General features: G+C 51.5%; 1 protein-coding gene across 1 annotated transcript; it reads left to right on the forward strand.

Moving 5' to 3' along the window:
• The first annotated feature begins 5323 nt into the window (after positions 1–5323).
• Positions 5324–16348, forward strand: CRLF3 (cytokine receptor like factor 3). The gene is made up of 8 exons (XM_075278431.1): positions 5324–5504; positions 11573–11780; positions 11874–11958; positions 12040–12217; positions 14338–14560; positions 14633–14765; positions 14970–15079; positions 15158–16348. The coding sequence occupies exons 1-8, from the start codon at positions 5388–5390 to the stop codon at positions 15406–15408; spliced, it is 1305 nt and encodes a 434-aa protein (XP_075134532.1). The 5' UTR covers positions 5324–5387; the 3' UTR covers positions 15409–16348.
• Positions 16349–16370: the final 22 nt, after the last annotated feature.

A 16370-nucleotide genomic window follows, 5' to 3' on the forward strand; every position in this document is an offset into this window, starting at 1 on the left:
GGAGTGGGGCGAAGAGAAAGTCCCGCACTGTTACCTTTCCCTGGAGCTCCCTATCAACTTGTTCTCTACTGTGCCTGTCTGATCGTGTGTGTGAGAGCGCCTCCTACTGGCAGCTATATATGTAGTCAGTCTCCTTCCCCCTCTTGCAGCTGTATATATGTATACACTCTACACTGAAGAAGCAAAACCACGAAGGCGAAGGCTTGGAAATCACGGCATGAATAGACATGTTAGGCCAGCCTCACCCTACTGTTATTAAAGGGGTTGTCCAGGAAATACAGGTTTTCTTTTTCAGGAGGAAGGAGAAAAAAAAAACAACCTACTTACTTGCCCCCGACACTTTGGTGTCCTCGGCTGCTGCCCAGTGCCGGAACACCCTGGGGCTTGTTCCAATGGAAGTTGTTGCCACATGTGGCCAGTGATTGGGTGAGAGCAGCTCTGTCCTCTCCATATACGGGGAGACCGGCAATATAATACAGCAGCACTGGCCCCGATTGGTTCCTGCACCGATTGTGGCTATAGATGCCTTAACAAAATGTAACTGCATCATCTATAGCGCGCCATCAATTTAGCAATTGCTCAAAAAACCGCCATAGCCGATTCCGTACTCATAAATATGGAAGAGTTCCAGCTGTCACACTACGGCAGCACAAAGAGATTTTTCTATATTGCTATAAATTTATCTTTTTTAAAAGTTATCAAAAATATTACAAATCCGATATAAACTTGGTATCGCTGATTGTCCTGACCCACAGAATACAGGTAACGTGTCATGTTAACCCTTAAGTACTGTCATACACCACTATCACACACACCAGGATAGTACTTAAGGGTTAACCACACAGTGAATACCGTAAAGAGACGACCATAAGAAATTGTTGCAAATATTATATTTTTCAATTTCCACTTTATTCAGAATGTATTTCCAGCTTCCCAGTACATTGCGCAGGGTATTGAAGGGCTTGTGCCGTGAACAATAAGCCGTCATGTGAGTCTATGAACTGAAGAAATGATGGGGATGCGGGGAGGAAAAAAATGTGAATGTGAAAATAAAATATGCCTCGGTCCTTAAAGGGGTTTTCTGGGAAAATAATGTTTTGTTTGTATTTTTTAAAGGTCTATTAGTGGTATTAATGTGTTAATAAATGCACCCGTATACCTTTTGCAGTGTTAGGAGTGATTTCTGGATGTCTCTGGGAGCTCCTGGTATCTTCTGCATTTGTGTACATGGTTCAGCTTCCTGCTATGTAAGGCTGCTTTCACACGGAGTAACGCGCCGCTCATTCTGACATGTAAACACGTGTCAGAGCGTGGCGCTTCAAAACATCCCGTTGACTTCAATGGGTGCCGTCTTACGCGCGTCACACATTGAAGTCAATGGGTTAAAAAGCCTCCCATTGATTTCAATGGGTAGCATGCGTAAGACGGCACCCATTGAAGTCAACGGGATCTCTTTTGAAGCACCGCGCTCTGACACGTGCTTACATGTCAGAATGAGTGGAGCGTTACTTCGTGTGAAAGCAGCCTCACTTCCGTACTAACCCCTCTCACCTCACTCTCCCCTCCCTCCTGGCCACTACTATCTCCTCTCAGCCTAACCTCCAATCCCATTATATACTTACCTCTTCCTTCCAGGCATCTCGCCGCGGGATGTCTCCTTCTTCTTTTCTGATTCCCGGGCGCGCTCTTCTCCCACCATTGCTCTGTGTGATGATCCACCTGTACTGTGTAGGCAGCAGGTAGATCAGGGGTAGGGAACGTACGGCTCTCCAGCTGTTGCAAAACTACAACTCCCAGCATACATACTTGCATTGCTGTTCTTGGAACTCCCATGGAAGCGAATGGAGCATGCTGGGAGTTGTAGTTTCACAGCAGCTGGAGAGCCAAAGGTTCCCTACCCCTGAGGTAGATTATCAGCAGCAGTGCTCAGAACAACGATGGGAGAAGAGCGCACCCGGGAATCAGAAAAAGAAGGCGCCATCCCACAGGAAGATGCCTGGAAGTTAAAGGGGTATTCCCACGTCGCATACGCACCAGTCTTCGCTGCTGTAAATTCTTCTTTCTTCCTGCTTTGTTGCATCATTGGTGGGCGGGGTTACGTATGCAAAGCCAGCGGCGAGATGCCGCTGGCCCTGCATGCACGCTCATAGATGGTGAGACCAGTCAGTTCTCCAGCCTTCACAATGCCAATACAGACCCGGCATCTGCTGTAATAGAGAGACGGATGCCGGGGAGTGTTAGATGCCGACACGGGTGCCTGCGACATCGCTACGCTCCTGCCCTGCATGAATACATTACATTACAATACATAAATACATTATTTTGCGCATTGCAGTTTTTTTTTTTTTTTTGCATAGGTGCGTTTTTGAAACATTATCTCATATATATAAAAATGAGTATCTGTTCTTTATGTGCGACCAAACGACTGGACCGATCTTCACCAAATTTGGCACACAGATACATCAGGTGTTCAGGAACATTTAAGACTGGGCCTCAACTCTTGGATGTACTGTTCCAGAGATACAGCTTTCCCAAAACAATGACCGGCATTAGCCAATACAAACCTGCAAGTCTTTCACTCATATTCCAACTGCCATTCACACCGTCACTCCGCATGCACAATCCAAACTGAGATAAACGCATCAGAGGATTAGATACACAGATCAGCACACAGTATAACACGCCAGAGGATTAGATACATGCCTCAGTACACAGTACCGCACGCCGGAGGATTAGATACCCCCATCTGCACACAGTTCCACACGCCGGAAGATTAGATATACGTGTCTGCACACAGAACCACATGCTGGAGGATTAGATACACAGCTCTGCACACAGTACTACACGCCGGAGGTTTAGATATGCGGCTCTGTACACAGTACCACACGCTGGAGGATTAGATTCGCGCATCAGCACACAGTTTCACACGCCGGAGGATTAGATACGTGCATCTGCACACAGTTTCACACGCCGGAGGATTAGATACGTGCATCTGCACACAGTTCCACATGTTGGAGGATTAGATACGAGTGTCAGCACACAGTAGCACACACTGGAAGATTAGATACCCCTGTATGCACACAGTTCCACACACCAGAGGATTAGATACGCACATCAGTACACAGCACCACACGCTGGAGGATTAGATATGCGCTTCTGCACACAGGACCACACGCAGGAGGTTTAGATATACAGCTCTGCACACAGGACCACACGCAGGAGGATTAGATACACAGCTCTGCACACAGGACCACACGCAGGAGGGTTAGATATACAGCTCTGCACACAGGACCACACGCAGGAGGATTAGATACACAGCTCTGCACACAGGACCACACGCAGGAGGGTTAGATATACAGCTCTGCACACAGGACCACACGCAGGAGGATTAGATACACAGCTCTGCACACAGGACCACACGCAGGAGGGTTAGATATACAGCTCTGCACACAGGACCACACACTGGAGGATTAGATACACAGCTCTGCACACAGGACCACACGCAGGAGGGTTAGATATACAGCTCTGCACACAGGACCACACGCAGGAGGATTAGATACACAGCTCTGCACACAGGACCACACGCAGGAGGGTTAGATATACAGCTCTGCACACAGGACCACACGCAGGAGGATTAGATACACAGCTCTGCACACAGGACCACACGCAGGAGGGTTAGATATACAGCTCTGCACACAGGACCACACGCAGGAGGATTAGATACACAGCTCTGCACACAGGACCACACGCAGGAGGGTTAGATATACAGCTCTGCACACAGGACCACACGCAGGAGGATTAGATATACAGCTCTGCACACAGGACCACACACTGGAGGATTAGATACACAGCTCTGCACACAGGACCACACGCAGGAGGATTAGATACACAGCTCTGCACACAGGACCACACGCAGGAGGGTTAGATATACAGCTCTGCACACAGGACCACACGCAGGAGGATTAGATACACAGCTCTGCACACAGGACCACACGCAGGAGGGTTAGATATACAGCTCTGCACACAGGACCACACGCAGGAGGATTAGATACACAGCTCTGCACACAGGACCACACGCAGGAGGGTTAGATATACAGCTCTGCACACAGGACCACACGCAGGAGGATTAGATACACAGCTCTGCACACAGGACCACACGCAGGAGGGTTAGATATACAGCTCTGCACACAGGACCACACGCAGGAGGATTAGATATACAGCTCTGCACACAGGACCACACACTGGAGGATTAGATACACAGCTCTGCACACAGGACCACACGCAGGAGGATTAGATATACAGCTCTGCACACAGGACCACACACTGGAGGATTAGAGCTTCACTCCATGTTTCCATAGCAACCCAGTCATTTTTCTTTATTGCTGTATGTCAGCCTTAAAGGGGCGGGGCACTGTGGATGGCACTGTTACACAAGGTCACATACACACAGCTTTACATCAGGTATCCATAACAACCGATCGCAGGTTTTCCACTGATATCCAGACTGATATACACACACACAAACGACATACAAAATACACCAGTGCAAAACCGGGCAATTCTTATGGGGCCACTGCACAAACAAAAAATTAAATATCCCCGTGTGCAGCCGGGTCCTCCTGCTAGAATATTATATTTTTTTCTTTTTTTAAAAAAAATAATTAAACCTGGGATTTGTGATCCCCAATGCAATGTACTATAAGGGTATGTTCACATGACAGAAAATGGATTCCGCGTGTGAACATACTGTGAAGCTAGCCGCGTCTGAATGCTGATGAAGTGCACCGACATCCCATGGCGGCATCCTGCTCCGGACTAGGCCTGAATGAATGGGCCTAATCCGGAGGGAGTCTCGCGCTGCGGGAAGAAGGGGCAGGTCGCTTTTTTCTCTTACTAGTTGAAGTTAAAGGGAGCTGTTTTTGGCAGCAGATTTTGAGACTAATTCTGCGTCAAAATCCGCTGCCAAAAAACTCAAGTGTGAATGAGCACAGTATTGCACAGTAAACACAGTATTGCACATAGTCTCACTATAGGCAGTTAGGAGGTCGGTGCGGGGTCCAACTGGGGGTGATGGGGTGATTGTGCCCCCCGGCTACATAGTGACAGCTGACACCCCAGGGACCTCTTCTACAATCCCCCATAGTCACATGTACAAAGAGGCTGTGAGCGCCCCCTGGTCAATGAACAGAATTCCAGAAGTGCAGTGGATACTGCCAGAGATCACTATGATAATGACGGGGCCCGAGCCTATGTCGGGGCTTGCAGCTACTAATAAAGCTTTGCATAGAAGTTTCCGGCAGCCGCGCCCCCGTGTCGGGGAGGATGACGGGACTTGTAGTGTGCCGGAGTTTCCGCAGTTGAGGGCAGAGCTGGCGGAGAGTAGCGGGATGATGGAGGAGCTGGACGGACTGTTACTGGAGGCCAAGGAGAGCATGGAGGCGGCCAGGAACTACCGGGCGGAGCTCAAGCACCGACTGCAGGGGCTGAGCCAGGCCAGGAAGCAGGTGAGCTCCCCGGGACAGGAGCCGACTACAGTGACAGACACCCCCCAATGCAGGAGCCCCCTACAGTGCCAGTCACCCCCCAATGCAGGAGCCCCCTACAGTGCCAGTCACCCCCCAATACAGGAGCCCCCTACAGTGCCAGTCACCCCCCAATACAGGAGCCCCCTACAGTGCCAGTCACCCCCCAATACAGGAACCCCCTACAGTACCAGACACCCCCCAATACAGGAGCCCCCTACAGTGCCAGTCACCCCCCAATACAGGAACCCCCTACAGTACCAGACACCCCCCAATACAGGAGCCCCCTACAGTGCCAGTCACCCCCCAATACAGGAGCCCCCTACAGTGCCAGTCACCCCCCAATACAGGAACCCCCTACAGTACCAGACACCCCCCAATACAGGAGCCCCCTACAGTGCCAGACACCCCCCAATACAGGAGCCCCCTACAGTGCCAGACACCCCCCAATACAGGAGCCCCCTACAGTGCCAGACACCCCCCCAATACAGGAGCCCCCTACAGTGCCAGTCACCCCCCAATACAGGAGCCCCCTACAGTGCCAGACACCCCCCAATACAGGAGCCCCCTACAGTGCCAGACACCCCCCAATACAGGAGCCCCCTACAGTGCCAGACACCCCCCAATACAGGAGCCCCCTACAGTGCCAGTCACCCCCCAATACAGGAACCCCCTACAGTACCAGACACCCCCCAATACAGGAGCCCCCTACAGTGCCAGACACCCCCCAATACAGGAGCCCCCTACAGTGCCAGACACCCCCCAATACAGGAGCCCCCTACAGTACCAGACACCCCCCAATACAGGAACCCCCTACAGTGCCAGTCACCCCCCAATACAGGAACCCCCTACAGTGCCAGACACCCCCCAATACAGGAGCCCCCTACAGTACCAGACACCCCCCAATACAGGAACCCCCTACAGTGCCAGACACCCCCCAATACAGGAGCCCCCTACAGTGCCAGTCACCCCCCAATACAGGAACCCCCTACAGTGCCAGTCACCCCCCAATACAGGAGCCCCCTACAGTGCCAGACACCCCCCAATATAGGAGCCCCCTACAGTGCCAGACACCCCCCAATACAGGAACCCCCTACAGTACCAGACACCCCCCAATACAGGAGCCCCCTACAGTGCCAGTCACCCCCCAATACAGGAGCCCCCTACAGTGCCAGTCACCCCCCAATACAGGAGCCCCCTACAGTGCCAGTCACCCCCCAATACAGGAGCCCCCTACAGTGCCAGTCACCCCCCAATACAGGAGCCCCCTACAGTACCAGACACCCCCCAATACAGGAACCCCCTACAGTGCCAGACACCCCCCAATACAGGAGCCCCCTACAGTGCCAGACACCCCCCAATACAGGAGCCCCCTACAGTGCCAGTCACCCCCCAATACAGGAGCCCCCTACAGTGCCAGTCACCCCCCAATACAGGAGCCCCCTACAGTGCCAGTCACCCCCCAATACAAGAGCCCCCTACAGTGCCAGTCACCCCCCAATACAGGAGCCCCCTACAGTGCCAGTCACCCCCCAATACAGTAGCCCCCTACAGTGCCAGTCACCCCCCAATACAGGAGCCCCCTACAGTGCCAGTCACCCCCCAATACAGGAGCCCCCTACAGTGCCAGTCACCCCCCAATACAGGAGCCCCCTACAGTGCCAGTCACCCCCCAATACAGGAGCCCCCTACAGTACCAGACACCCCCCAATACAGGAGCCCCCTACAGTGCCAGTCACCCCCCAATACAGGAGCCCCCTACAGTGCCAGTCACCCCCCAATACAGGAGCCCCCTACAGTGCCAGTCACCCCCCAATACAGGAGCCCCCTACAGTGCCAGTCACCCCCCAATACAAGAGCCCCCTACAGTGCCAGTCACCCCCCAATACAGGAGCCCCCTACAGTGCCAGTCACCCCCCAATACAGGAGCCCCCTACAGTACCAGACACCCCCCAATACAGGAGCCCCCTACAGTGCCAGACACCCTCAATACAGGAGCCGACTACAGTGCCAGACACCCTCAATACAGGAGCCGACTACAGTGCCAGACACCCCCAATACAGGAGCCGACTACAGTGCCAGACACCCCCCAATACAGGAGCCCCCTACAGTGCCAGACACCCCCCAATACAGGAGCCCCATACAGTGCCAGACACCCCCCAATACAGGAGCCCCCTACAGTGCCAGACACCCCCCAATACAGGAGCCCCCTACAGTGCCAGACACCCCCCCAATACAGGAGCCCCCTACAGTGCCAGACACCCCCCAATACAGGAGCCCCCTACAGTGCCAGACACCCCCCAATACAGGAGCCCCCTACAGTGCCAGACACCCCCCAATACAGGAGCCCCCTACAGTGCCAGACACCCCCCAATACAGGAGCCCCCTACAGTGCCAGACACCCCCAATACAGGAGCCCCCTACAGTGCCAGACACCCCCCAATACAGGAGCCCCCTACAGTGCCAGACACCCCCCAATACAGGAGCCCCCTACAGTGCCAGACACCCCCCAATACAGGAGCCCCCTACAGTGCCAGACACCCCCCAATACAGGAGCCCCCTACAGTGCCAGACACCCCCAATACAGGAGCCCCCTACAGTGCCAGACGCCCCCCCAATACAGGAGCCGACTACAGTGCCAGACACCCCCCAATACAGGAGCCCCCTACAGTGCCAGACACCCTCAATACAGGAGCCGACTACAGTGCCAGACACCCCCCAATACAGGAGCCCCTTACAGTGCCAGTCACCCCCCAATACAGGAGCCCCCTACAGTGCCAGTCACCCCCCAATACAGGAGCCCCCTACAGTGCCAGTTACCCCCCAATACAGGAGCCCCCTACAGTACCAGACACCCCCCAATACAGGAGCCCCCTACAGTGCCAGTCACCCCCCAATACAGGAGCCCCCTACAGTGCCAGTCACCCCCCAATACAGGAGCCCCCTACAGTGCCAGTCACCCCCCAATACAAGAGCCCCCTACAGTGCCAGTCACCCCCCAATACAGGAGCCCCCTACAGTGCCAGTCACCCCCCAATACAGGAGCCCCCTACAGTACCAGACACCCCCCAATACAGGAGCCCCCTACAGTGCCAGACACCCTCAATACAGGAGCCGACTACAGTGCCAGACACCCCCAATACAGGAGCCGACTACAGTGCCAGACACCCCCCAATACAGGAGCCCCCTACAGTGCCAGACACCCCCCAATACAGGAGCCCCCTACAGTGCCAGACACCCCCCAATACAGGAGCCCCCTACAGTGCCAGACACCCCCAATACAGGAGCCCCCTACAGTGCCAGACACCCCCCAATACAGGAGCCCCCTACAGTGCCAGACACCCCCCAATACAGGAGCCCCCTACAGTGCCAGACACCCCCCAATACAGGAGCCCCCTACAGTGCCAGACACCCCCAATACAGGAGCCCCCTACAGTGCCAGACACCCCCCCAATACAGGAACCCCCTACAGTGCCAGACACCCCCCAATACAGGAGCCCCCTACAGTGCCAGACACCCCCCAATACAGGAGCCCCCTACAGTGCCAGTCACCCCCCAATACAGGAGCCGACTACAGTGCCAGACACCCCCCAATACAGGAGCCGACTACAGTGCCAGACACCCCCCCAATACAGGAGCCCCCTACAGTGCCAGACACCCCCCAGTACAGGAGCCCCCTACAGTGCCAGACACCCCCCAATACAGGAGCCCCCTACAGTGCCAGACACCCCCCAATACAGGAGCCCCCTACAGTGCCAGACACCCCCCAATACAGGAGCCCCCTACAGTGCCAGACACCCCCAATACAGGAGCCCCCTATAGTGTCAGACACCCCCCAATACAGTAGCCCCCTACAGTGCTAGACACCCCCCAATACAGGAGCCCCCTACAGAGCCAGAGTCCCCCTTTCAGTGTCAGACACTTCCCCAATACAAGAGCCCCCCTACAGTGCAAGACCCCCACCCCAAATTCAGGAACCCCCTACAGTAGCAGACAGACTGCCTCCCCTCATTATTAGGCACCTTTACAAGACAGTGGGAGCCCTCAAATGTCACATTGTAGTGGGGGGTGTAGAGTAAGTGGATACATCTTGTTGTGGATATTGGTTACTTGCTGTATATACATTGTGCCCCCTCCTCATCTATATACACAAGTCCCCCATAGTGTGTGGTGGATGGAGAGGGTGCCGCCTGGTCTGTCTCTACTCCTCACATCATTTACTTCCTGGCATCTTCCTTATTTCCTGCGAGGCGTCTTAAGGTGTCTCTCCCCGCTGCGGGGGGGGGGGGGGGGGGATTGTCATTGAATTTGTAAAGAATTGTGAAGACCCCGCAATATGAGAGCAGCGCCATGTCCTGTGACCAGTCTGTATATAGATTTATAGTGTGGGGAAGCAGTCAGCATGACGATGGTGAGATTTCAGGGGGACATGTGCTAGGGCAGGTGAGGCGTCTCTGCAGCCTCTGCTTTGAAACACCCCCCACCCCAACCCCAGGAGGAAACTTCTCTAACCAGACGCCTTCCTGTGCGAGATGTGAGCGGCTTTCATCATTTCCTGCTAGTCTGTGCTTGTAATATATCGCTCTGAGCCTGTAATATGTAACATATCCCTCTGAGCCTGTAATATGTAACATTTCGCTCTGACCCTGTAATATGTAACATATCGCTCTGAGCCTGTAATATGTAACATATCCCTCTGAGCCTTTATTATGTAACCTATCGCTCTGAGCCTGTAATATGTAATATATTGCTATGAGCCTGTAATATCTGATACAACGCTCTGAGCCTGTAATATGTAACATATCGCTCTGAGCCTGTAATATGTAACATATCGCTATGAGCCTGTAATATGTAACATATCGCTATGAGCCTGTAATATGTAACATATCGCTATGAGCCTGTAATATGTAATATATTGCTCTGAGCCTGTAATATGTGATATATCGCTCTGAGCCTGTAATATGTAACATATCGCTATGAGCCTGTAATATGTAACATATCGCTCTGAGCCTGTAATATGTAATAAATCGCTCTGAGCCTGTAATATGTAATATATTGCTCTGAGCCTGTAATATGTAATAAATCGCTCTGAGCCTGTAATATGTAATATATTGCTCTGAGCCTGTAATATGTAACATATCGCTATGAGCCTGTAATATGTAACATATCGCTCTGAGCCTGTAATATGTAATAAATCGCTCTGAGCCTGTAATATGTAATATATTGCTCTGAGCCTGTAATATGTAACATATCGCTATGAGCCTGTAATATGTAACATATCGCTCTGAGCCTGTAATATGTAATAAATCGCTCTGAGCCTGTAATATGTAACATATCGCTATGAGCCTGTAATATGTAACATATCGCTCTGAGCCTGTAATATGTAATATATTGCTCTGACCCTCTAATATGTGATATATCGCTCTGAGCCTGTAATATGTAATATATTGCTCTGAGCCTGTAATATGTAATAAATCGCTCTGAGCCTGTAATATGTGATATATCACTCTGAGCCTGTAATATGTGATATATCGCTCTGAGCCTGTAATATGTAACATATCGCTCTGAGCCTGTAATATGTAACATATCGCTCTGAGCCTGTAATATGTAACATATCGCTCTGAGCCTGTAATATGTGATATATCGCTCTGAGCCTGTAATATGTAACATATCGCTCTGAGCCTGTAATATGTAATATTGCTCCAAAGTCTGTATTATACAGATGTAGCAGAGTTAACCCGAACTTCTGCAATTGGTTAAACTGCTGCAGCAAAATATCTGAACACAGAAGACAACAAATGCCGATGAATAGTCAGTGGGAAAAACCATTCTTCATTGGTCTTTGTTGTCTTCTGTGATAAGATATCGCGCTGCAGTAGTTTAAACTATTGCAGAAGTTCGGGTTAACTCTGCTGTAATATGTGATATCACTTCAGTTTCTACTATATAATAAATGGCTGCGGAGCCTGTAATATGTGTCACCTGTAATATGTGTCACCTGTAATATGTGATGTCGGTCCGGAGCCTATTATAATGGCCTCTCCCTCCAGATCCAGGACAGTGCCACTCAGACCCAGGACACCCTTCGGCAGCATTTCCAAGATATGAAGAATGCCGTATGTAAGATGCTGGATGACCGCCTGGTGGCGCTGCTGCAGCAGGTGGACGCCATCCAGCACGAGAACATCAAACCACTGGACGACTGTCAGAAGCTGCTGGAGCAAGGGGTCAGCACCGCGGATGGACTGCTAAAGGAAGGTGGGCTGGGTGTATCCTCTGTACAGATGGGGGTGACAACTGTATATATCGGGGCATACTCTCTGAGTGACCTGTAATTCCTCTGCCCTCCAGGAGAGGCCGCTGTGTCCTGTAACAACGTAGACCATCAGAACCTATGTAACTTCACCAACAAAGCTCTACACATCCAGCTGGACAGGTGAGGGGGTGGGGAGATTTGGGGGGCTGTGAACAGGGTTGGGAGCCTCGGGGCTCAGTAGTCACTGTCTGGTGTATGCAGTTTGCCGGAGGTCCCCTCGTTGGTGGAGGTCCCCTGCCTCTCCGCTCAGCTGGACGACACCTTCCTGTCCATCGCCAGAGATCACATCTGTAAGCACGGAGCAGTGGCGTCCAGACCCCCGGTGCAGATCGAGGAGCTGATGGAGAGACCGGGCGGGATCCTGGTGCGATGGTGCAAGGTAATTCACTGAAAGCTTCTGGACACATCTGCTTGCTGTCAGTGAACAGAGCCAGATCTGATTGGATGGTCTTATTCTGCGGCATGTGGTCCTTACACCCCCCAGACTGTGCCCATGAAGAACCTCTACAGGCTAAATGATCAGTATAAGATCCCTGAAGGGGCAGGGTACTTGGTGCCCCACGCTGGTAACTAGTGAGGGTCCCGGGGGTGATGTATCCTGGTGTAGAGGATGTGACAAGCTGTAATAATGCAGCAGAACATGGCGCAGGTATTATAGGGCTGTTTAACCCCTTAGATTCTGCAATCACTGCGACATCTAAGGGGTTTGTAAGGATCTCTGTCTCCTCAGCAGCACCCCTACAGCATGATTGGGGAGGTGCCTGTGCTGTTATAGTGATGGGTATCAATTGAAGGCCCCCAAACTAGTCATTTAAGGTAACTAGAGATGAGCAAATAGTATTCGAAACTAGAGTTTAGAATACGTCACTCCCATAGGAATGTTTGGGCGCAGCTGTACAGCAAGGGGTTAAGTGGCTGGTGCTTAACCCCTTGCTGTACGGCCTCTCCCATGCATTCCTATGGGAGCGAGGAATGAGTTTTGAATACTATTCGCTCATCTCTAAAGGTAACCTATCACACTCTGCCAGAGGCAGCATCTAATATATACCGTATTTTTCGGACTATAAGACGCACTTTTTTTCCCCCAAATTTGGGGGGAAAAGAAGGGTGCGTCTTATAGTCTGAATGTGGCGCCTGGCACCCGCCGTAATAGAGAGGCGGATGTCGGCAAGGGATAGACGCCGGGGCCTGAGACATCGCTGTGCTCCTCTGTCCTGCATGAAGCCAGCAGCGGCGATGCTATTCCGCTCCTCCGTCCCCCCTGCCGCTGGCTTCATGCAGGGCAGAGGAGCGCAGCGATGTCTCAGGCCCCGGCGTCTATCCCTCGCCGGCATCCGCCTCTCTAGTACAGCGGATGCCGGGTCAGCATCAGCGGCCCCTTCTCCCCCGGGGCCGGTCCCCACCGGCCCCGTACCTGTGAAGTTGCAGGCCGGCTCCTGCGCGGCGATATCGCAGGAGCCGACCTGTTCGGGTGAGAGCCGGGAGCCTAATGAGTCTCCCAGGCCTGTCACGGCTATATTAGTATTGCGGCTGGTCTCTATGACCAGCCGTAATACTAATACACAGAATGTCCCATAGACGGCAATACAGTTGTATTGCCGTCTATGGGACTTGCAATCAAGTGACTGCAGGTTCAAGCCCCCGGGGGGGAATAAAATAGTAAAAAAAAAACAAAAAAAAAAACTTTAAAAATATGAAATAAATAAAAGTTCTAAATCACCTCCTGTCCCTAGAATATATATATATATATATATATAAGTAGAAAATCATATATCATAAACCACCGTTTTTTTTTTCAATACAAGGTGATCTAAGCAATATATAGTCCCCAAAATGGTATAACTAAAAAGTACTTCTGGCCCCGCAAAAAAAAACACTCTATGCGTCCCCGTACAGCTGCAGGGTCACCTGTCAATGTGGCCTTGCAGCTGTTGCAAAACTACAACTCCCATATATTAAATATTTTACCATTTTTTGCTTCCAAATTTTTTTTCCCTATTTTCCTCCTCTAAAACCTAGGTGCGTCTTATAGTCCGAAAAATGCACCATGGAATTAATGGTGCTATATAAATAAATAATAATAATAATACGAGTGTCAGTCTAAGGCCTGTAATACAGTGGTACAGAAACATTGCAGTGTATTAGACAGCACTCGGGCCCCCTAGTGGTCAGACAACTTACCAGGAATAAATAAAGTTTTTGTTTAAAAGAATAAAATAAAATACTAAAAATGGTTCACTACCGAATTACATCATAAACCTTAAAATTGTGTTATATTTGGTATTAGTGAGTTTATAATGACATACACGCTAAAATAACCTTATGCAGTATGAACAGTGAATGTTTTTCTTTGACCATAGCACCCCCTCCGCCGCTCTGCCGATGCCCTGCCTCCCCCTCTACTGCTCTGCCGTTGCCCTGCCTCCCCCTCTGCCGTTTCCCCTGCCTTCCCCTTCATCCATGCTGTGCCCCCCCCACTGATTCTCTGTCTGCTCTCAGGTGGATGATGACTTTGTAGCTCAGGACTATCGTCTTCAGTATCGTAAGAACGCTTGTGGCCACTTTGAGGACACCTACGTGGGCAGCGAGTGCGAGTTTCTTGTCCTTCACATTGATCCCAACGTTGACTATCAGTTCAGAGTTTGCTCCAGGGGGGACGGTCGTCAGGAGTGGAGCCCATGGAGCGTGCCACAGCTGGGTCGCACCTCCCTTGTCCCACATGGTGAGTGTTCTGCTCTCTGCTGCCTCCTGCTGTTTGTCACGTGCGCTGGTGACCGCTCATTGTCTTCTGCAGAGTGGAGTCCAGGACTGGAGGGTTACAGCCTGAGCAGCCGCAGGAACATAGCGCTGCGCAACGATTCGCCGCAGCAAGGCGTCCTCTACTCCAAAGCTGCCACGTACTACCTGGGCCAGACATTGACATTCAGGTAAGAGGAGCACGTGTTAATCCCTACTGTAGGCTCCTGAGAGGATGGGGGGACGTTTTGTTCAGGTTACTCTTGTATACCCTATTGACCCAAGAAACTCATGCCTGCAACCACCCCAGTAATGAATTTATGATAGGGACCTCCCCCTGGGATAGGGTCATAATCTCGGACTGCACCTGCATAACCATGTTGTCCCCCCTACAGGGTGGAGACAAGTGGCGGCTCAGACCGGAGAGATAGCATTGGAGTTTGTGTTGGGAAGGACGGCCTGGACTCCATGCAGAGGGATGGAGCCGTGTGTATCAGCTCCAGTGGTGAGTTTCCCTTGGGCCACACTGCATATCCCGGGATCCTGCACGGCAGGCGGACTTCATATCCTGTCTCTCTTGTAGGTGCCGTCTATGTGAATGGTAAGGAGATGACCAATCAGCTGCCGCCGGTCTCCCCAGGAACCACCATCACCTTTGACATGGAGCTTGTCACCCTCGGAGGGAACAACGAGGGGCCACAACAAAGGCGTAGAGTGACCATCGGCTCTAACAATCGGGAGGTCGTCTTTGATTGGCTCCTGGAACAGTCATGTGATGCTCTGTATTTTGGATGCTCCTTTTTCCATCCTGGCTGGAAGGTCCTGGTGTATTAGTTGTTACCGGAGAGATCCGCTCCCGATATCTGTGAATGTACGAGATTTACACGGCGCTGCACTGACGGCTCCAGTGGCATCTTCTCACATCCAAACCTTCTTCCCTAGAGGAGATGTGACTGATTCTGGGCTGCGTCCTCCATCCTGTCATGTCAAGAGTCATGGAGTCACCTGGCCGTAGATTACAGGGACAGAAGGGTCCGTCAATAATCCAAATTTCTCTGGATCTTCCTTTAATCTGGCATAACGGTTGCCCTTTACTTCCTCCCTGCTGGTCACAGATTTCACCATCTAGGCTTTATCCCGAAAGGCCTGCACTGCAGGGATAGAGCGTTGAGCCCTTGCAAGAAAATCCTTCACTGCGTCTCAAGGGGCGCCCATTAAGGGGCAGGCTGACTCCTCTCCGAGGCACTAGTGTGCAAGCGTAACTCATTTCATGGTGGAGCCGCCCATCACTCCAACGCACATATTACCTCCAGTATTAGTGGGGGCAGGGCACCCCCGGGTTCCAGCTCAGGGCTTATTTTATTACAAGACTGTTGTATTTTTCTAGAGACTCTGCTTTATATTTTGTACTTTCTTGAGATGTTTTGTGTTCTGCCAATGGGTACAGCTGTGTCCTTACAGTAGAAATCATCCTGTACATATATACACTGGGATAGCAATGGAAGCTGCAACTAAACTGCCATATGTGAATTCACTCCAACAGTAATGGGCACAGTATAGCGGGAGGTTATTGCTATATGGTGTTGCCTCCACAGTGCAGTCTCATTTTGCTTTAGTTGAGGTGTCAGAGCCATCTCTCTATAGCAGGGGGCGCCGTGGAATCACAAAGTAAAACTTGTTTTGCCACTTTGTTCAACTGTATGATCCAAAATGGACAATATTACAGGGTGTGATGTGCCCCGGCCTGGTACCACCCCCCTGTGAAACCATTGATGCCCCTCCCCAGACTTTTTATT

The sequence above is a fragment of the Leptodactylus fuscus genome, chromosome 6 (assembly GCF_031893055.1).
Source record: "Leptodactylus fuscus isolate aLepFus1 chromosome 6, aLepFus1.hap2, whole genome shotgun sequence".
Classification (NCBI taxonomy): Eukaryota; Metazoa; Chordata; class Amphibia; order Anura; family Leptodactylidae; genus Leptodactylus; species Leptodactylus fuscus.